Source organism: Pseudopodoces humilis, chromosome 6, assembly GCF_049639895.1.
Source record: "Pseudopodoces humilis isolate 2021_Gansu_Grassland_sample_001 chromosome 6, ASM4963989v1, whole genome shotgun sequence".
NCBI lineage: Eukaryota > Metazoa > Chordata > Aves > Passeriformes > Paridae > Pseudopodoces > Pseudopodoces humilis.
Genome location: NC_142205.1, coordinates 22151738 through 22175387, shown reverse-complemented (window position 1 = coordinate 22175387; position 23650 = coordinate 22151738). Strand labels below are relative to the sequence as shown.

Below are 23650 nucleotides of genomic sequence, written 5' to 3'. Positions count from 1 at the left end.
CCCCGTTGTGCAAACCACTTTTGCACTCAATTAATTTCAAGTCTTATTGGCAGTAAGACCACTGATTTATTTACTTTTAAGCCTGTGTGCTTTTCTAGAATCAGAGCTTTCTAAAGGAAATCTGCTCTGCTGCTGTGAGGGAAACAATCAAGCTGTTAAATGCAAGCACAATGTTGCCGCAGGTTATGAGAAACAAGCAGATTCTGGTATCCAAGGACATCCCCTGCTTATAAAGTGTAGATACACATGTAGGTACAAAGTGCATTGTGTCTCTATGACCTTTGGCATCTAGGTGTACTTCCATAGGATCGCTGGTAAGTGACTTGAGGTATGTAAGTAGCAGTTCACCCAGAGTGCTTGCTCCCAGTCTGTGCTCAGGTCATGGTTTGCTGCTTTCACTTCAGATACGGGAATAGGTACAAGTGCCTCTTGCTTTTCAGTGACATCTTTACGATCCTTGGAAAGAGGAATGCCACCTCCTTGCAACCTGTGCCTGTCTTTAGATTTTAAACCATCACAACTAAGGACAATGCTCTTACTCCAGTTATCACACAATACCAGTACCTAAGTCAAGTATGCCCTTTTGCTCATTTTAAACCTGACTGAGCATTATACGCCTCTGGTAACCATGCTGTAGCAGAAGGTGAACCACAATTCCCACCCAGACAGCTCTGGCACTTCAGCCAAGGCTCATACTTTCAGAAATTACCAACCAATGATCTTAGAAAGACTTTTTTAGCTGCTTCACTGTTGCCTTTCAAAAAACATAATGGAACCGATAAGGATCCTATGAGACTATTTCTTGCTTCTTGGAAAATCCTTGAACAACAACCGAAGTCAATACTAGAGCATCACAATTAGAAATACTTTCTTCTTTCTCCTCTTTGATGTTGGTAAAGAAATCAGCCTCAGAGTGTTCAGCCTGCCTGCAATGAAAGTTGCCTAATCATTACCTTTCAGGCTACATTCAACAGCATTCCTTCTCTGCATCCTGATGCAGTGATGTTGGCTTCTACTTCCTGAAGCTGATCAGGAATACTAACCTTGATGAATGTGTATCTTATATAGTGCAAAAATGTACTGGGAAAGAAAGCAATTCAGCTTAATTACCTTTGATTAGTTTTGCACTTAGAGACAGAAAGCTTTTACTGGTGGTTATTTTTATTTACAATTAATTATATATATGTATGGCATCCAGATGCCTTCAGCGCCAGAATCCTAAAAATCCCCAAACTTGTTAATATTTATATTGGTGGTTAGCAGCTGTTAATTTAATACCATATTAATATTACTATTTCCAGTAATTGTTAATCAAGGATATAAGAGTTGCTTGGTGGTGGTACGTGAAAATAAAAGCCATGACCACTGGAACTTTTAAAAGAATGGGCAAGAAGAAAAACTTTATTTACAGAAACTTTGTAGGTAAATCAGTTACATATTCAAGCACACATTTGTACAACATGAACATTGCTTATATAATACATCTTCCCTTGGAATGAATTCCAGTTATCCTTGTATTTGTTGTATATAGCAAATTTTATTTGTTGTATATAGCAAAATTATCAAATAAATCCTTTTGCAATTCAAGTACAGTACTTGAGTATCATAACAGTATTTTTACATAATATGCCATGGACTAAGTTCATAGCCTGTAAGGAAGATGGAATGTATTTACTTCCTTCCAGCCAAACTGTTTCAATCCATCCCTGAATTTTAAATTATTCAGTAAATTTTATGAAACTGGGTTTGTAAAAAAACTAATAACCTTTAAGTGAAGTCCATTGGTCTACTCCTAAAGCATTACTGTTTGGGGTTTTATTTTGGCAGAGTTTGGAGTACTATGCTAATCTTTCTGAGCCCTTCCCTCTAGTCCCATAGGCCTAATCCCCTATAGGATCAATGTTTACAACTGTCACTGGAATTGTGTTTTCATCTGTTATATAAAACAGGCTCATTTTACATGTCTTTGGTAATGTAGGGATGTGTCTTTCTCTAGAAAGAGCCAAGAATTCCCTTATGCCTGAGTTCAGTCTGGGCTGCAAGCACTCTTCATTCCAGTCACGGCAATTCCCATTTCTGGATAAAACACTAGTACACCTGCTCCCAGTTCAAGGCTGCTCTTTTATAAATTACATTTGTCTGTGTTTTAATAGCTATCTTGAGACTAATACTGTCTAAGTAGGCTTCATTATCTTACACAACACTTTAGTGTAACAATTAGACTTAGAATTAAGATTAGAATTAGAAACTGCAGCTTAACACCCGTTCTGACTTGCAATACTAACTTCTCTCTTTGCTATACTCTTGCTGCCTTTGTTTTGATTCTTTACTTCAGTACTAGATCCTCTTTTCTCTGATGCAACACAAAGTTGGTAAAGACTTTAGCAATAACAAGTTTTCTCTTGTAATTTTGCAGTTTGTTGTAATTGCTCAAGCAGCTGCTTTTTTTGGCCACACAACCCCCACCCCCAAGTTGTGAACTTCTGTCTGGAATAGAGAAAGGAATGGAGCAAATAAATTCCTTTACCTTAGGAAGACAATGATAAAGATTAGGTCATCATCCAATGTCTGTATTGTTTCTGAAGATGCTCTAAAGCCATACTAAGGATGTTTCAGTACACGAGTGCATTGCAGGTCGCACTTCCAGACTTCTAACACTAGCAAAATCCTAATCCAGCTTTGGCACATGTAAAATATGCCTCTCTAGCCTGTGATTTTAAGACAAACACATAAAAAAATTAGAACCTCTAATCCCGTCTTCAGTTCTTCCCCATTAATTCAGTAAAGCATCCTTTAACATATTCTGTACCAAAATAAATGTGAGTCCTCCCAATACAAATGAAAGTAAAAGGAATGATGGAATGGTTTCAGTCTGAAGGTCCCCTTTAAAAATCACCTAGTTCAACCACCCTACATGAAGCAGGACCACCTTTCACCAGATCAGACTGCTCAAAGCTGCATCCAACTTAGCCTTGAACACTTTCAGGCATCCAACAGCTTTGCTGGGCAACTTGTTCCCATTTCTCATGGCCCTCAGTATAAAAAAAATAAAAATCTTTCTTTGTATCCAATTAAATCTATCCTCTTTCACTTTAAAACTGTTTCCCTTTCTCCTGTCACTACAGACCATGGTAAAAAGTATGTTTCTTATAAGCTCTCTTCATATATTGAAAGATCTCATAGCCTCTTCTACAGGCTGAGCAGCCTCAGCACTCTCAGTCTTTTTTCCCAGTACAGGTATTCTAACCCTCTGGCTGTTTTCATGACTTTCCTCTGGACCTACTCTAACAGGTTCATGTCATTCTTGTGCTGGGATGCAGTACTCCAGGTGGGGTTTCACAAGAGCAGAGTGGAGGGAATGAATCACCTCCCCTGTTGAAGCCCAACGCTGCAGGCTTGTACAGACCCACAAAACTTCTTCCAGCCCTGGGTGTAGCTCATCAATGCCCAAATAGAAGGCACTGCCCCAGCCTGGCTCCTGAAGAACCATTCCTCTGTCTGCCTTCAAGCAAGGAGGAAGCCAGTAAGCAGATCCTGCATGATGGGATAGTGCTTTTTATCATGCCAATGTACTCCCTTACACAACTAGCTCAGGCATGGAAACTCCCCTCTGGAAAAGTACAGAGACATTCACATGGAGGCTTGAAGATATTCGTTCTGATGGGTCATAATTCACTCAACTAGGCTGACTTGAGAGGCAGCTGTCATATCTTAGAAGGTGTCATAAACCACCAAAGATCCCTGAAGCATCCCCAGACTCATTTTTGAGGCCTCTCACCACAAGACTGCACACGATCTGCAGTGGTACATCAGACTGTAAAAATTTTCTCCTTCCAGTCCCCCCAGGGCTGCCTCTCTGTACCAAGCTGCACAACTGCTGCAATCTTCAAATTGCACTGAAAATAATAAGCACAGAGGACTTGAATTCTGGGAGGATAATCAAGCTTAGAAATTTTGCATTTCTAAGTATGTACCTATGGTTCTGACTATTGATGCTACACTGATACCCAAAGCAAGTACTGAAAATGCAGAAAACCCCATATTAAAGTCAACTGGCAAACTCCAAAAAACCCTCTCAGGCTTTGCAAGCACAGACAAGAGCATGCAATGAAATGGAAACTTCTGCTCTAAGTTAAACACAGAGTTATGCACCAAGTCAGGGCAGCAAACAGTGTGAGAGGCTCCAAAATTGGGCTATGCATTGAACTAATTAAGCTGTGTTCAGTGAGGCAACAAAAAGGGGCTGTATGTAGATATACTATCTTAATGGGTTCATAGTGTTCAAAGACAGTTTAGTACACTTTGTGTCTCTAGCCTGGAATATGATATATAGTCCGACAGCAAATAGATATTTAACAAATTTGCTGCGAGTTCCTCATTTATTTGGGCCAAAATCCCTATAAAAGATCACTACTTCTGAATCATCTGCCCCAAGTTTGTCCATCTCACCACAGGCTTTAAATATTTCCTGTTAACAGGAGAACTTGCTTTGCAAATCTAAACCTAGACATAGTTGCATAGTGTTTTCAGATTATATGCACACAAAAGAAACAAGTCACCACAAAACAGGCTGTTTCAGATACCAGAATATTACTTATATTTAATTAAAACAAATTTTGATTGAAATACATTTGCAGTCAACTTTCAGTTCATAAAGCTTTTAGTTCAACTGATGGGTTTTTTGGTCCATTAAGGGTAAAGGTACTTTCCTGTCAAAATAAGATACTAGAGCTAAGAGTACCCAAAGTAACTCTTAAAAGCAGAAGTCTTTATAGTCAGAGTTCTCAGATGTTTGGTCCTAAAAAAACTTAAACTCCTTAAATAATGCACTTCTAATGCTGCAAAACCCAATCAAGGTAGTTATTTTGCTATTTTACTCAGTCTTTCGTTGAAGTTTGTTTTTTTCTGGTTGAAAGAAGTGTTTTTCAAGAGCATTGACCAATTCATCTAGTTCCCTCTTCAGCTGTTCAGCATCACTGGAAAATGAAAATCACACAAACATAGAAAACAGTGAAACAATGGAAGAGCTAAAATGTATATTTTTAGTATGAGGAATTTTTAAATCTGTTGCATTGCTTTAGACAAACATTTTCTATTAATGCTGAAAGTGTATATATTTGATTTCTTATGGCAATGCACTGATGTTCACTTTCAACTGATATACATGAAGACTATGAAGAAATAGAACTCCATATATAAACTATATATAATATATTTAAATATAATATGATAATCTATATATAGATTATTATATATATAGTATAATCTAAAGTGGAATGGCAAATTTAAGTTCAGAAGATCTTCTGTTACTAAATGTAAGTGATTATAAGTGTAATTATTATACTTGTAACAGTATTCTTAGATGACTTCATCTGTGAAAAAGTGTTATTTTCATTACATAAGCTAATAATTATTTATCTTTAAGATTGTATGATTTCCAAGGCTAACAGTTAAGGATATAATTATTAAACATAAAAGGGTTTGAAATATATTAAAATACTTTATATTTGATTAAACAATTTTAAAGGAACTATGTATGTAAAAAAGGGGTGAAAATATTTGCATTTATTTAAGGCAGAATGTTTTTGCTGATATTGTTCACTGAATGCAAAACTGAGTTCAAAGAAATTACAGTAACAAGAATGCATCAAAAAATTTTGCAGAGTTGAAGCTTTACACAAGTACACTGACTAAAATGACTTTAGTAATATTATTTGATCATGGAGAGCTCCTATTTCACTAAAACAATACCAAAGATCCACACAGACTCTACTACACCAAATGTAGTGCTGTAAGTGACAATACCTGTTTCCAGGGGGTGCACAAAGTTCAGAATAGTATTTGATCTTTGGTTCCGTCCCACTGGTTCTAATTGTGGCCACTCCTCCATTAGCAAAAGTGAATGTTATCATCTGGCTGCTTTTACTAGTAGGAAGTATCTAGAAATATTAAGAATTTTTTTTTTTTAAACTTGGAAAGAGACTATAAACCCACGACTTGATGTTAGATAACATGACAAAAGCATCAGCTACAATTATAGTTAAGTTCTGTTTTCTTCAACATTGTGGTCTTGAGACCACAAGGATAGGCTTGCCCTCAGCCTGGAATCTGGTTGAACTGCATCACTGCTAGGTAGTTGATTTCAAATCTAGGCAACTCTTTTACTGCTAAAAGAAGTTGAGCTATCATGGCATTTCTCAAGAGGAAAGGAAGTGGAGATTGTGGAATGATGTAGAATCCAAAGCCACATCTTAATAGGCAGTTTAACTTGCACCCACAAGAAAACAATGCAGATTGCTGTAGCAAGGCAGCAAGATCCTCCTACTGCCCTTTACAAGCTGTCATCTTGGAGAGAAAAGTATACCATAAAACCTAACAAAAAACCCAACACCCCCTTGGCTTCCTCTCACCAAAGCAAAACAATTGTCACCAGTCTAACTTATTTTATGACTCAGTATGTAAACACGTTTAGTGTTTCTCCACAGAATGTTTTATGTATGTGTGTATGCTTTACATGCAATTTAGAAAGATACTTACAGCCTTTTGATCTGGCTGGCTGCTGTCATACCCAGTAGTTAGATCCCTTATTCCAGAAACTTTAAATCTACCACAAGATTTTGGGTATGTATTTTTTCCATCAAAATTTCTAAGGTTGTCAAAAAGCTGTTGAATAACTTTAGGATCATGGCAGATGAAATACGAAGCTTTGGTAATATGGAAGCCGTATCTGTGAAGACACAGTATTAGGGAATCCAGACACATTATACAACCTTCCAAAAAGCAACACTCATACTCATCCAACTGAAGCATCAGTTCATGCCCTTAAAATTAAAAAAAGGTATAAACAGCTTAATTATCCCATTTTACATACTTTAAAGAAACTTCTGTGCAAATGCCTTTTATTTTTAATGATAAAAACAATGTTTACAGCAAAACCAGAAGAAAAAAAGATACCATTATTGCCTTGAAGAGCTCTAACCACCAATGGAAGGGATTACATCTAGTAGCTTCTTTGAGTGGATTCCAGCTGATCTTTTCTAAGTAAAACAAATCCTAGATTGCTTTTTCCAATCACACTTCATTAAAGCATTTCTACTCTCCCATTAAAGTTTTTACTAAACCAAACTGTTCTGAACGTTGTCTCTCTACCTCACCTGTTTGCTGCCAGGTAATGTGATGCATCAAAGACGAATGACCCAGTAACACTGACTTTTCAAAACAGCATATTGTTGAAAAACATGCAAGCCTGGACTGGTTGTTCAAGTGAGCTCTTGCTACAGATCAAGACTTGATAAATATCCTTGATGGCAGTGAAAATCTGAGGGTCAAAATCTTCATTAGTACTAGGATGTTTGCACTAGAAATCTGAATGCCTTCTTAAACAGAGTCATGTTTATACTAAATGGACATCTTGAAAGATTAATAGTAGTTAAATTAGTCTTAAGAGTTCAGTAAGGGGAATTAACAAAACCTATCCTGTATCTGAAAGAAGTAATAAGCCTACTAGGAGCATGTCCTTTTTCTGATCTGCATTTACTTCAGGACAGATTCCCCTTCTACATTTCCAAAATACAAAATAGAGTTTCTTCTGCTTCAACTATAACTCAGAAGGCAAATCTAACAAAAAAGTAAAGTAGTAAGTAGTAGAAAACTGCAACTCTATATTAGCCACAAACAAAAATCAAAGACGTACTAAACAACCCCTCAAAACAAAACAAGAACCCTCCTTCCAGCTCATTATCAAACAACAGTTGAATCAGGCAGATTTGTATCTTTCCCTCTATCTGTAGCTCTGCCACAAAGTGACTATGAGCAGTGACATCTTACAGACTGCTTTTATGCTAAAGCAGCTCCAAGTCCTCTTCAGTGGCTATGTGCACAGCAGCATTGTGGCACAGCTCAATTCCACTCTGTCAAATATTCTGTGGTCAACCTGAAGTGGGTGTTTACTGTATTAGTATATAAAGAAATAGTAAAAAAAACCTCAAGCCAGAAGTTGAATATTTAATTCTTGAATATGCACTTCCAGCTAGTAGCATTTAAGGGAATTCTCACATCAGATACTGTATTTGCCGCTCTAGGTATGAATTCCTCTTTCATGCTCTCATATCACACAATTTATGTACACAGCATTAGCAAGTCTTTGCCACTTGATTCCTTCCTAAGGAGATGATGAAACTAGCATGGCTAATGCTGCACACAAATAAGAACTCAGGATTGGCAAAACAAGCGGCACAAAGGCTGGAATTTTCCATGAGTTTCTTTGCAGGTTCCACTCTCTCCTGTTAGTGTCTACAAGTCAAGAAGAGCTGGAGAGTATCAAATAGCCTGTGCTTCTCCCTCCTTTAAAACAAACAACCCAAAACCTCCACAAAAACCACTCCCTGCCCCATGAAATCAAATATTCATCTTTGCTATTGACTTCTTTTAATCTATTAAAAAAGAACAAAAGAAAAAGTAGTGCCTCATATTAGAAGTTCTTGGAGGGATACCCAGCTGTATATAGCCAAAAGTAATGGCTAGTCACAGCATGCAGCTCAAATCTCATTAATCAGGGGCAGAAAGAGAAAAGGACAACCAAAACTCAGCAACAATAATCTATCCAAAAAAGAAAAAAAATACTAATACAATAAAAAGCCTAACTTTAGAGCCAACTAGAATTAATTTAATCATAAGTAGCCCTGCAAGGACAGAAGCAAGCTGGCTTCTATATACAGCATAAATAAGCCAGAGCTACTGAGACCCATTCTGCCATCAACATTTTTGTGTGTCTGGCTCATTTGAGCAGCAAGAAACACTATAATCTCTACAGGTCAGCAATACAGCTGGCCAAAAACCTGCCCAATCTTCTGTAAAAGGACCCAAGTGCAGAACTTCTCAAAAGGAAAAAACCTTTCAGACAAGTGAAGAAAAACAAAAAGATCTCATTAACTAATAGAGAATTAGTAAGGTAGTTATTATTACATCTAAAATACCCTAAAACAACACAAAACAAAGTAATAAATTTGTCCACAAGACAGGAACACTTTCTGGAAGCTACTATTAGCACAGAATTGTTTTAATAGTACAATAATAATATTTTAGTTCTTTATAAACTACGGGTTGCTATTGAGTCCCTATTAACCCCAGTATGTGAAATTGAGAAAATCTGAAAATAAAAAATTAAAATTGAACTCACTCATCATAGACAGCTTTCAGCTGCTGAGACAAAGACAAATTCCTCGTTGCCAAAAAGCTGGCCATTTCTGCAGTTATAACAGCAGCACTGACACCATCTTTGTCCAGAACAGCAGGACAGCACATATACCCTAAACAAGGAAAATTAGATATAATTTGACACATTTTTAACAGGAAATAGGATGGGGAGGGAAGGTTAGCCAACATCTTTGAAAGGAGAAATGCACATTACCATAGTACAGACATTTTAGAGTCAAAACAAAAGTAGAAAAATTGTATCATTTTAATAAGCAAGGTATTTAATGAAATTTCAAGACAGAGATTTGCATCGTATCAGTGCCACATGCTCCCAGGTCCTTATGGAGCTTTCTAGAAAGAGAAATGCCACACTGCAGGAATAATGCAAATATAACATTGTCTCAAATGTGATTACCTTATACGGTAGCATAAGGTAACACTGATAATTATGTGTGAAATTAGTCACTTTTTCTCTGGTTCTCAGGTACTGACATACTTGAATAGCACTATAGCTTTACAATTTCCTTCTCATGAATTCATAATTTTCATTTGTGGCTTTCAACTATGGCTTTCCAGTTTACAAATGTAATTTGAAGTAGTTTTTACTTTATTTTATTCCCATTTACACTGAGCTTAAATCTGTCAGGTAAAAATACTCAACTCCAAGTCTGGAAAATGCGTTTGTTTCTGTTTTTTAAAAATAGTTTATGCAGAATTTGCAATCCAAATCTGCATAGCCATGCTACTGTACATATATACTCCTAGTCCACAAACTTTGTGCTAAGCAGAGATACAAAAGTTTTAACCACTAGTATCAATTAGCCAAATAGATAATTATCTGTTACTCACTAGAAATACACCCATTGCATTGAGGACACCCTTACGTTGCCATTTTTACCTTTTTTTTTTTTTTTACATTTTATTTCATTAATGAAACGCTAACAGAGCACTAGCAAAAATTGCTCAGAGAAACTGTAGAATAGCCTTCCCTGGGGATATTCAGGAACCATCTGGGCCCAATCCTGTGTAATGTGCCCTAGGAAGCCCTTTTTGAGTAGCAAGGTTGGACCAAATGACCTCCAGCAGCCCCTTCCAACCTTACCCATTCTGTGATTCTCTGCAATTCTACCACTTTTTGCAGTTGTTCTATTTTCACTGTTTTGCAAGATATGAGAACATAACATTCTGTCCCTCACCTATAGCCTCTTCAAATGCAAAGAGAACAGCTTTCCCCTGGTCCATGAGCTGTTTGGCACGGTTGCCCATCCACTTGAAACCTGTCAGTGTTTCCTACGGCAGCGAGGAGAAATCAAAGGCATTAAAAAGGAAAGCAATGTTTTATAAGCATATGACACTTTGTAGGAAAGCTAATAAAAGAACATGGTATAATGTGTAACATGTTGCTTACCTCAAAGTGAAAACCTTCCTTTAGAGCAATTGCTCTCAGGATTTTGGAAGAAACAGTACTGGATAACATGTAGACATCTTTAATGGCACAAGTATCCCTACTGTTATTTTTCCAGCAAGTGAAGATCCACCAGCCTAAAAGAGCTCCTAGTTCATTTCCAGAAAACACTTTCCATTCACCACTAGAGGCAAAATAATATTAGAAAGTATGAACTCAAAGGATAACACAGGGGGCAAAAAAAGTAATTTATTGGTTCTTCTATAAATTAGTATTAACAAATAAACCACTGCCTTGGAATTCCAAGTTACAGTAACAAGGTATCACATGTTCATAATGAACAAAGAAAAAAAATTCCTCCCTCAATGCATTCTGAAACTGTTACCTTTCTCCTCCATCATACACATAAGCTTTTGCAGTTATCCAAAGATGAAACAGTGATATTTCCAATATATTTTAAGTAAAACAAAAATGTTCAGCATACAAATTACAAACTCAGTGATTAAGACAAGCACAGAGAGACAAAAATACAGTTCTCAAGTGATCAGTATTTTTAGTTAACCCAGTGACAAATACTTTTCATTTAATCACAAATACATCAATTAGTCATTGGGAAGATTGGAAAAAAAACTTAAATGGGTAAAAAAGATTAATATTGATGTGTTGCTAGAACAGGCAAAAAAAATGAAGAAAAGAGGAGACAAATGTCAAAATTGTCAAAAAAATTCCCGGTCACAGAAGGGGACAGAGACACTTTCAAACTGACAAAACCAAGACCTACAGAAACAGTACCTGTTGTGAAAGAGAAGCAGACTCAGTCTCCTGCATTTATTGATGCCAACAGGCACAAAGCAATGCACAGCGGCAACTTAGTGTAAGAGTGTTGAGAGAGTGTGCTCTAGCAGGAGGTTCTGTCAAAGAAGAAGTACAGATACTGTAGAAGCCTATATTAATATTTGATTAGTGTATGAAAAGCTGTGACAGAAGTCTGAGAAGACACAGGACTGGAAATTAGGAGACACCAAGACTGGCTAAGCAACGAGCACAGAGGTAGCAGAATGAGAGCACCACGCTCTCACTGGTAATGGATACAATAAACTAACACCCCTCTCCAAGTTTCTGATACCTCAAAGTTTTCAGACAAAAAGCATGAGGTATTTTGCACTCTTGTTTTAACCCATCATAAGTAGCATAATCCTTTTTATACCTTTTCCTCAGTGCTGAATTGCCAGTTGAGGCTGGCACAGACCAACACTATTGAAATATGAACCTTCCAACTAACACAGTGCAAGATACAGCAGAATGTCCACAAAAGACCATTCTTCTTCCAAAGGCAGAGAAACCTCCTTAGTTCATGCTGTGAGGCTAATGAGTTTAAAAGCACCCCAAAACTCCAAAGAAAATACTGCCACTTTTAAAGCTACTGCTTTAGTTTTTTTGGTCATCTGTCAAGGAAAATGGGTATTTGCACTGTCTCCTTTTATTGGACTTTGGAAATTTGGAAATTGATACAGATCCAACTATTTAATTTATCCACATCCTATAAAGGCATCTAGCAGATGTCCATATCATCCCTTGTGTACCAAAGACCATTGCCATAATTTTACATCCCTCTTCTGGCTCTTATGCACAGGGAAATCATATATGCTGGCCCAGCAGCAGATTTTTTTTCTGCTCCTCTTGAAGCTGGAAACCTTGAAGTTTATTTTTACTAAGGATTTATAGCTTCCAACTGCTCAGATTAGTTTCTGATTTATCAAGATAAGGAAGAAACACCACTATTTGTAGATATGATAACAACTGCTTGAACTTCAGCTTTCTTTTATTCATCAGATAAAATCACAATACAGAAATGTAAACAATTGTAGAAGTACAGGATATCAGAGGAAATGAAACAAGGGGACAGCCATATTGAGTCAGAACTATAGGTTCCATTTCACAAATATGGACAATTTATGGTAAACCCCTGACTGAGCAAGTTTACCTTTTGTGACCCCCTTCTTTGACTGGGTATGCAAAGACAAATAATGCACATATAGGTGGTTCTTGAAAGGGAGAGTACAAATGACTACACCAAGAAGTACCAAACTGTGAAAAACCTTAAGGTGAAATGCAAATACATAACATTATGTAAAGAAGTGGGAAACTGAGCAAGAGAAGCACAAATCATCTGATGATTAGTAAAGTGCTTGGTTTAACAGGATTTGAGAAAGAAGACACTCATATGAAGAACAAGAGATTATCAGGGAACTATACAGATTCTCCTGAATCCAAGTTATTGTTTAATAAACCTAGAATGAAAAAACATTTATTGGTCTTAAGTTAAAAAAATCTAACTGAAAACCCACCTTTGAAAAGGTATGGCACAATAATAACAATTCACATGCTTCTGTGCATCCCTAAACTACAGCAAGTGCCAACTATTTATTCAGGCTTCTGAACACCGTCTAATATTGATAATTATTTCATATCCTGCCCCTACTGTGGTCTGCTTCATACAGTCTTCTCACATTTCTGTGTGTTTTCAATCCAAAAAATTACTACTGTGACTATTCTTCCTCTGCAATGCAAGTAACAAGAATTCTCCAAATGAGTCTAACCTTGGGAGTAAAAATGTCAATGGTTTGCATTACTTTATTACCATACCTCTCTTGTTTCTCTGCCACTGCCAGTCGATCAGCATCAGGATCATTTGCTAAAATGATTCTTGCCCCATCTTTTTCAGCCAAAGCAAAAGACAATGTCTGGAAAAGTGGAAAGCAGGACGAGATGAGCATTAATATTCCCAAATAATATTTTCACTTTCTTTATAGGTTTTAAGTAATTTTCCCAATTTATTTAATCTCAAACACACAATCATTATGTGTCTCTCAAAACACCCAAGAACTTCTAGCCTGGCAGCAGAAGAACATAGTCAGGACCTTTGACTTTACCTACATCATTCCACTTCTGTAGCACAACTTAAAAGCTACCTCAATTTAATGGGATCCTTCAAAAACAAAGTGTAACAGAAATAGTAGCAGAAACTCTAACCACCTGTCAGGACTTCTGCCCCCTCCTGGTGTTGTGTCAGAACAAAAGAGTAGAAGCCTTCCAAAAACAACTGAAGATTTTTATTATTATTTTATTTTTAAAAATTAACTACCACTTTGTCCCATGTGCAGATCCTGCCCATTCTGTTAAAGCATAGAACAAAGTAGTTCAAAGTTATAGGAAATTACTACCTGTCTGGTTCCAAGAGGGCTACGTTAATGACAGAATACCAGCTAACTCTTCACTAAATGTAAGGCTATGAAACAGATTAAAAATAGACTTTCCACCAATATCTACAGCTGTGACTTTTGGTAAAAAGGAAAACACTGAGAGATATCACAACTATTAAATAAATAAATAAATTTATTTACCAGAACACCTTTGCCTTCTTCAGGATTTGGATACTTCACTGTGGGAAAATCTGGATCAGGATCTTTTTGCTCCGGAACAGCAAAAGGAGGGCTGAGGTCAAATGCCTTGAATGCCAACTGCACAAATTTATGTCCTACGCCATGCACAGAAGTATGAACAAATTTCAGGTTTGTTTCCTTGTTTATATTCCTGAAATAAAACAGGTCAATAGTAAACTTGGACATGGAAGACTGTTCTGCACAAAACTGACTACGTTTGGAAACAGATACAACTCAGTATTCTATACCACTGTTCATAAAATTATGAATTAAAGGAGGTGAGATTTTAAAAGCAATGGCTTGAAAATTGGCTTAGCCTCATTTTTCAACAATATGAGTCACTCTTGACATCCAATATCCTGGTATGTGCAAATCACTGGAGTAAGAAAGACAGTGCACTCTACATATCCCAGACAAGGCAAGTGAAAAGAGACTCTTCATCCCCAACTCTAGCATTTAAACCAGCCCCAAAGACTGAACACAGAGAGTCAACAGCAGCCTGCCCAATTTGAGCGTACTCACTTTTAGGAGGTAAAAAGTGTTGGGCATACCTAAAATCATGCAAACTCCTAAGGAGACATTTAAATCCAATTCTGAAAAAGCAGTTTAGTAGCCCCAGCTTTCTAGTAACTCCTTTTGACTGCTTTTAGCAAGAGTAAGAACATGGCTACTGGTGGTTAGAATTTCTACATAAAATAAGCAGATCTAAAAGGTTGATACTCATCTACTACATAAATCAATTCTAACTGTTAATCACCAAGAAAACATCCACTTCATTTTGCTGAGTAAACATTTTACTAAGCAAGTGATAGGAATAGGCTGTTGTAAAGCCCCCAAGGCTACCAGGAGCACAAGCAAGGCTGGAAGGACAGAGCAAGAGCTTTTTTGTCCAGAACTGGCTTAACAACCTGGTTCACTGTCTCTCAGAATCTTGTTTTAAGGCTGGTGGGCTGTCCATGCCAGCTCACCTCCAACAGCTCCAGTCTTGCTGTGACACCTGGCTGATGCATGGCCATGAAAATACAGGGAGACATCATCAGAAATTTGCTCCCTTTTCTGGCTTTGACTTATGCCAGGACTGGCAGAAGACTTTATGAACTGCCTTACTACACCACCACACAGCTGCCAGTGCTACCACAAAAGACAACAAAAAGGCACAGACAGAACTGGATCATGGCAGGATTGTGGCCACCCTCACTTCCATCAATTTAAACTGCCTGGCTAACATACTAGATGGAATATCCTATATTCTTAAAGGAATTAACACCAGTCACCTGTAAAAGCACTGTTTCTGTATGTCTTTGAAATACTCCTTATTGACCATGGCATATGGATCATGAAGTAGTGAGCTGCCGTCAATCAGTTTGTCATCCCAAGCCCGAGGCCACGGTTCTTGGTTCTCCTCAATAGCCTGAGAAATTCCTTTGTCATGAGGAGAAATGATCTGAGCACCGTTTTCCCAGTAAACCTAAATAAAATAGGTAAGTGAATATATGATCATTAATCTTGTAAGATAGTTTTGTTATGTTTTTGTTGGTTAAGGTGCAGTACATTCACTAGAGTATTACAGTAAATTAGGTTTAGGTATACCCAAAGTATTCTGTTCATATTCTCAGTGTGTCTTCTCACATTCCTTTTTTATTCCATTAAAAAAAAAGCAGTTTAATTTTATCAAAAGATATCAAGATCTATAACGACACACAAAACAAGGCCTGGTCATTTACTGAGAAAACTTCCATTTTTGTATATTGGAAACAGGCTGTATAAGACTGCCCAGCTGCTGAATGACTGGCAATTCAGCTGTGTTTTTTAGTGTGGACAGCAGATTACAATGGCATTCTGCTTTCTCGAGCAAAGACTTTAATTATATTATTAGTTTAAGATGATTCTACCTTTAAGTACATAGAATAGACAGGAGAGATAAAGAGACTAGTAATTAATTTAGTCTATACCATTATAGGAACTATATACAATTGCATTAGTTTCTCTACATGGAAAAAACAGAGCCAGAAAATAGATCACATTGGAATACCTTGTAACCATTGTCTTGTTTTGGATTATGGGAAGCAGTAACCATAATTCCAGCACAAAGCTTCAGATGAGTTACTGTGTATGGCTGTAACAAGAAAAAGTTACTTGAGTAGATTGTGCAACATATTATATATTATTTCTTCTCATGCCCATATAATACTTCCATAGTGCTGAATGAAAAGGCAGGATGTGATTCCTACACACTGACTCCTTAAAGCAGAAGCTAAATAGTACTTGCTTCACTAGATTCCATGCGGCACAACTTCAGCCCTTGCTTTTTCTTGCACATTTTTCCATTTATATGTTATTAATATTGTTCCAGATGCCTTGTGAATCTTTAGGGTAGTGTATTTCTAGAAGGAAGCCAGATGCACATGCTGCCTACTCTAGAATGATTTGAGGTACCTGAGACCTTAGAGGGTGCCAAGTCTGTTGGGGTAATGACCAAAGTCAGCACAGGACAGAGAACTGCAGCTCAAGCAGTCTCATCCATGCTGTCTTTTGGGAGCAACTACTCTATTGGGGTTCAGAAAGGAATTGTTTTGGAGAGAGCTCTTATAAATGAGCTCAAAACAGGTGGAATGAATGAAAAATAAAGCATTATTCACAAACACAGCTCCAGTTTGTATTTACTCCTATTTCACTTTATTTAATAGTGAAATGCAATCAACTGCAGCTCTTGCAACACTACTTTAAGCTGCACTATTAAGAATTTGACCCTAAATCTACAAAAAAAAAAAAATTATCAGTATAAGAATGCTGTGTTCTGTTTGCAATGCTCACTGGAGCAATTGGTATAGAGAGAAATTATTGCTTTTCGTACCAGGGCCAAGAGCAAGGCTTTTCTATATTGCTCTGGAGACACCTGGTGTTTTGATGGCCATCGTGGACACACTCCAACAACCCTTCTGGCAAAACATCACTGCACTCCAGCAACTTGCTATTATGGATTCAATACTCGCCCCTTGTTCCCAAAAAAAAAGGTAAAAATCCTGCCAAATGTGAGTGCATGTTTCAGACTTCAGACTCCACAGTAATCTGCTGACATTCCACTTTCTCCCTTCTTTTGCTATGGATGTTGTAAACTATATATAGCTAAATAAGAACAAGACTGACTGCAGGAAGAGCTTAAAAAGTAAGAACTGTTTGTGTAGTTATCCTTAATATAGATAATGCAAGGTTATCTGACAGAATTTGTTTATATATAAAGATATAGTACATAAAAAGACATAATAGAAAAACCTACCACAAAGGGAGTTGGTATTATATCAGAGAATAGATAAACTTGAACTCCCTGACTGATGAAGGTATTGGCAGCAAGTCTTGCAAACCTAAACAGGAAGAAAAGATACCTTGGGAATATATTCATTTTCTTACCAATTAGTTTGCTAGAATTTACAGCTTTCCCTCCTACCCTAATGCAATTACAAAATCCTGACAGCAAACACCATCACTTACCAATATATCTCAATTATTATACAGACCCAATTTAAATGTATTCCCTCACTATTCCCAATAGACAAAGCACACCTCTAACAACTGCTTTGGCATTACCAGTATGTAATAATATTGTAAATCCCACATATTAATTCACTTTACAGAAAGAAAATATAGTTGAAGTAGATATAAATCCATCATGGATCACACAAGGCATCTACAAAATACTAAATACAAAAAATAAGTAATACCTTTTGCTACTACCTCCACTGGAAAGATGAGCACGAGCATCAAACCCAATCACAACTCCTCTCTTTTTCAGGTCACTGAAATTCTTCTCAAGGTATCTGCAAAATCCCTAAAGACAACAACAAATCCACCTCATTAACTCAATACTGATGTTTAATTTATCACAGCATTAAGATGATTGCTAAGATGGTGATGTCTTAGGAAACTGAGCAGACAGCATCTCACTGAACTACTCTGGGATTCAGCTTGTTCAGGACCAATAAACACCAAGAAATATCAGAAACCTTCCAATCAATATTGCAAACCTGGACAGCATTTAAGTACTTTTTAAAATATCAGAACCAACTCCAAAAAGAACAGGTAGCACTATTAGTCCAAAATGCAGGTTTTGAGAAATGATTCAGCTGTCTTAGGTCTCACATAAGGAAGAGAATAGCTGGCCTATATTTCAGGTTTTTAACCAAATCTCACCCTTAATAATGACATCTCTTTAGCATATGTGACATCACCACTACAGGCTGCAGTTATTCAAGGTTGTGGGCTTCTTCCCCAAGTAGATCTACTTTAGGATCTATGTATGTATACATACCTTCACTGCTTTTATGTTAATCCATGTCCAGCACACACAAAGCTTAGCCAAATGTTGGCCACCTTTGTAGTTGTTACAACAGCACTAACTGTTACACTTGACCTTAATTGCAGCTGTGTATAAATTAAATTGCAAATCAAGTATAGAAAGTAACTTCTTTTAATGGTTTAATAGCTTCTCTCTGCTTGTTTTCAGAGATCAGCACTCAGCTAATAATTACAATTTAATTACTTCTGAAAACTGGAAGAATAGGATACAGCTCATACTTCCATAGAATACTCATTTGCTTGCCATAAATGAGGCTCTTCCATTCATATACACAACCAGTTAAGTGAAATGAAGTGCTGAACACAATACCTGGGTTGTCTGGATAATAGTCAAGTCATTCATGTGGGAAATCCCTGCTCCCATGGCAGCTCTGAGCCCTGCTGTGCCAAACTCCATCCGTGAGCCAAAGTATTTCTGCAGTTCTCCGGCATTTCCTTCCGCAAGCAATTGTTTCACGATTGCATAAGTTTTTGGATTCTGTTGATACAAAATTCAGATATTCTCAATGAGGTTTTGTTTGTTTTAACAGAACTGACTTTCTGTCCCAGTCTCTGGGTTTCAGTATAAAAACATAGCACACAACCTCAAGAACACCAGAACTCCTGCCGTTGTCTTAATTTTAAATCAGTACAACCTCAAATATTATTTATTTTAGATTTCTCTCCTTAAGTGAACATGCTACCTGGACATGTGTGTGTATGTATATATATCTCGCAGTTAGAAACATTAAAAGATTTCCAAGACGTTTTTACGTACTTTAATGTTTAATGTTTTCTATTTTTAAAAACAAAACAAACAAAAAGCAACACTTTCACAGTTCAGAGAATTTTTCCTCATCACAAGAAATACTCTAAACATTTAAGACAGTAAGTTTACGTAAGTAAGCTGATTATTAAGAAATATTTGTTATTTCTCTAGCACTATATGTAGCGTTTAAAACAAATTAAATCATAACCTTGTCCCAAGACTGGCTAGTACCAGAGGTTGCAGCAAAACTAAGCAGACTGGGCAGAAAATAATTTCCAACATATTTGCAGGTAATGCTTGTAAAAATAAGCACAACCCCACAATGAAAACCTAGAAATTACAGCCAAATTCTTAAATAAAATTACTCGAGAGTGGCAACAAAAAGGCCATGTCAAACCACTTGAGAACAGTGAGGAGTTTCTAACTTTCACTGCTTTTCTTCATATATTGTTTCCACAGATTCTCTATTGTTATTTACTCCTTTTGTTTCCAGACTTAGGGAATTATCAAAGTCCTGTATACCTCAACTTCTCAGCGTAATAACATGAGACTTGTGAAGTTCAGTATTTGATTTCTTGAGAGCTGACAGGCCAAGAGGACAGATGGTGGGTGGCAGACTCCTAACAACAGGATTACCTAGGGAGGCAGCAGGTTACTCACTGCATGAGTACACATACTTTACTCTGGAGTACAAAGATTATAATTTCCAAAGGGACACAAACTTGATTTCTAGGCAATCAAATGACCTCATAAAATTCATAGACTTTACTATTTCCTGGATGACCTAGGTATGCTTACAGCAAGGGAAAGCATATCATCCTAGGCAAACAGGAAAAAAACAATTAAATGTAAAACCAACTATCTTCTGCAGCTTCAGAAAATGCTGCAGAACACACAGAGTATTAGGCATGTAAGTTTGCCTACAAAGGTATAAACATTCTGCACATCAAACTGAGACCAGAGTTGGGATGTCCTAACCACTGACCTGTGTTCCCATTGCCTCAGGACAAACAACATAGCTTAAATACTTAAAAGGCTAAAGAGCCTTTGGTACTAATAAGCAAACTGCATAATGCAGAATAAACTAAAGAACGAAAAAAAAAGAAATCCACTTCTTGAGTGCAATTAACAATTAGGTACCCCAGAATTACTGATTTCCAGTGCAAAATTTACCAATTTACCAGTCCAAGAATGTAGTAACTGACACTTCCTCGTAGGCAGCTTGACATAATTATCTATTATTATAGATAATTACATAAGTAATTACATTCTGTAAGAATAAATATAATTCAATGTTGTTATAGAATATATAGGACAGCATGACTGAGTTTAGGCTGTTTACAAGTCGACGTCAAGTTTTTGCTTTAACATCAGGCCTATGTCTCAAAGGTAAAGCCTGAACGACACCATTTGCATCCATTTTTGTACACTGCCTTGTCACCTTTTATTTCCTCTGTGTGAGCTTTGTGCACACAAGTCATCTCTTACTACTGAAATGGGCATTTTTTTAGGTAGATACTACAAGTGTTTGACAGACTAGGAGCTGTAATGCCAATGCAGAAGGGCATCAGGAACATCCTGCAGCAGGAACAACCAAGCAGCTGTTTGTTGCAGTTAGAGGAATTTCCCAGGTTTGGTATCTACTGTGAAACTAGAGGGAACCTCCAGTTTTTTAAGTCTGGTTAAATGTACACATCCAGGTGGCTACCCACATCTTAAGAGTTTCAGGCCATAAAACTGTCTAAAGAAAACTTGGTTGCATTAATTTTTCTCCACTTCCTGCCTCCACCCCACACCAAAAAATGGTAAAAGCCAGGCCAAGTCTATTCAATATGGAAGAAGGATTTTTCCAGAACTATTGTTATAATTGTTTATGGCTATATTCTCCTAAGAATCTGCTGCCTTTTTTTGGGGTTTTTTTTTGTTTGGTTTTTTTTGTGGAGAATTCTATGATGCCATTTTACACAGCTAAGTAAAAAACCTAATCTTAGTTTTGGCTTTTTCTTCTGCTTAAACTCTTCACAGCATCTCTACCAAAGAAGGACCAAATTGGATCAGAAGGATGAAGTGCTGGTCTTTTTCCCTTCTTATTGAGTCTCTCAGGTTATGCTTTTTCTGCTTTCAAATTAAACCAGATGTGAGTATGGGAGTACCATTTCTGTGAGTACAGTGGCAGGTGATTTAATACCAAGTTAATATCCACTAGTGCAATTAGCTTGAACATCACCTAGTAACACTCAAGTTATTTACTTTTATTAATCCACTACAGGAAGACCCAATGACTTATCATCAGTAGAGGAGTCCCCACAAGGTTTTAGAGGAGAGGAAAAGCTTCTGATTAAACAAATTTTTATTAAAACCAGGAGCTACCTTCCATTCATAATTCTATGACTGATAATATAAAGAATGAAAAAAATGCTATTACTGTAATGAACAGAGCGATGAAAACAGCCTAGTAACAAGCACAGTAATTGTAGGTAGGAACTTCCAGTTAGGTCAGCAGAACCTCCATCAGCCATAAGGGCTTGCTCCTGCAGACAATTATTTTGTAAGAAATGTAGGGCTTATCATCATTAAATATTAACCTATCTCTGCATGTCAAAGAGGAACTTCTTTTTAATATCAGAGTAAATGGACAAGGGTTATATGTGATTCTGTTGCTCAATACAAACATGTAACAACTCCCTGAGAAATTAAAATACCTCACCATTTCTGAGCAATCAGCAATGGGTATTGCACACTAGTCAATTATTACTGAGTCAAAGATGCAAGTGTTAACAGAGGGCTAAACTTTCAAAAGTAAAGATGCTATAAGGGATACTGCATTAGATTTCCAGAGAGTTTAACATATTCCAGAGGGAATAACCAGTTGAAAAGCAAATTATTACACAGATAATAAGAAGCTTTAAAACCAAACTATTTTCTCAAAATCAATTAAATTGGGAAAAAAAGGCACAAAAGCTTATTGTAATTTAACATGACACATTAGCATTTCTGAAAAGAGGACTAGTTTGGCACAGGTCTATCATTAATAAAACCAGAACTGGGTAACTGGTCAGTTAAACAGCTGACTGATCTTTAATAAAGAATCACAACAAGCTCAAGGTACTTCTAATGATGTCCTTTAGAACCTGGAAAGAACACTAAAAAAAGAATTATTATATGCTTCCACTGATAATTTTGAAATAAGTAGAAGATGCCTTACCAAACAGGTATGTGTGCTGCACAAAACTCAGAGAGCATTGTTGAGTCACTCAGTCACTTCAGTGACTGAAGAGGGTGCAATGGCCAGTGTGTTCCCATAAAACCGAATTAACAAATTATATGAAAAGGGACATAAAAAATGCAAACCAAATGTGCCAATAGTGGTGTGCATCTCAGTGGGACCTGCAGCAGCCAGCAACTACATGACCATTTCCAGAACATCACTATGGCGAGATGCTTCTTTCTTTAGGTATGTGGAAAACAGAAACACAGAGAAGATTTTAGTTCTGCATATAGAGCTGTCAAAACCAGAAACAAAGATAAGTCTCAACAGGAAGGGAAATAACACTTGAAAAAAAAAACAGGACTGACAACTTCTGCATTTCCAAGTGTTTTTGAAGTGAGCCCACACGTCTCTTGGGATCAATATTTTAGTAAACAAAACTTGGAAGGCACCAGGAGGTTTTTAACACCAAGAGACGGGTAACACGGCAATGTGTGCTGGTCATTAATAATTTAAGTCTGTCAACCGCCCTGCGACTGAAGCGGTTCGGAACAATACAGGCCCTTTTGAAACAGACGTTCAGTACAGCTAAAAGCCAGACTGAGACCATCCGGGGGGGGTTTCGGCACGGAAGCGGCGGCAGGTGACGGAGCCGCAGCACCGGGCGGGGGGCGGCAGCAGCCCCGCAGCCCCACCTGATGGGGATGGACAGAGGGGTGGAGGGAGAGCATCCCTTGGTCAGAGAGCTCTAAAAGCAGAACCAAAGGAGCAAGCGGGTGCTTTTACCGCACCCCAAACCGGCACAGTGCAACAGCCGGGCACCACCCCGCGCCTCCTGACCCTTCTCCAGCCTACGCCCACCCAGCCCCTGCCTGGCCAGAACCGCCGCCCCTCACCTTATCCCAGAGCAGCCACTGTTCGGCCGCGCGGCGGAGCGCAGCATCATCCCCCGCGGAGCCCCGCGCTGCCATCGCGCTGCCGCCCCAGCCGCCGCCACTCCGCTCCTTCCCTCTTCCGGAGCGCGGCCGCTCCGCTCCGCCCGCCGCACCGCCCCTGCTCCGCCCCGCCCGCCCGGGACGGGGTCAGGGCTGGGGCCGGGGCAGAGGCCGCGGCCGGACAGGGCGGCTCCGCTCGTGTCCTGCCCTCCGGGGCCGGGTCGGGGCTGTCGCATAGACCGGGGGTTTAATAATACTTCCCCGGGGCGCTGAGTGTTGTCACAGCCCCAGTGGAGCTGCGGCTGCGGCCCAGGGGAGCCCCGAGGGGAGCCCCGGGCAACCCTTGGTCCCAGCCCCCGCACT

General features: G+C 38.1%; 1 protein-coding gene across 1 annotated transcript; it reads right to left on the bottom strand.

The window, feature by feature from the left end:
* Positions 1-1372: 1372 nt before the first annotated feature.
* PGM2 (phosphoglucomutase 2) lies at positions 1373-23364 on the bottom strand. Its single transcript, XM_005517778.3, has 14 exons — positions 23249-23364; positions 18707-18874; positions 17763-17869; positions 17321-17405; positions 16076-16159; positions 15318-15511; positions 14005-14194; positions 13247-13344; positions 10604-10784; positions 10392-10485; positions 9179-9308; positions 6538-6727; positions 5806-5939; positions 1373-4976 (listed from the first exon to the last, which is right to left on the bottom strand). The coding sequence occupies exons 1-14, from the start codon at positions 23321-23323 to the stop codon at positions 4874-4876; spliced, it is 1833 nt and encodes a 610-aa protein (XP_005517835.1). The 5' UTR covers positions 23324-23364; the 3' UTR covers positions 1373-4873.
* Positions 23365-23650: the final 286 nt, after the last annotated feature.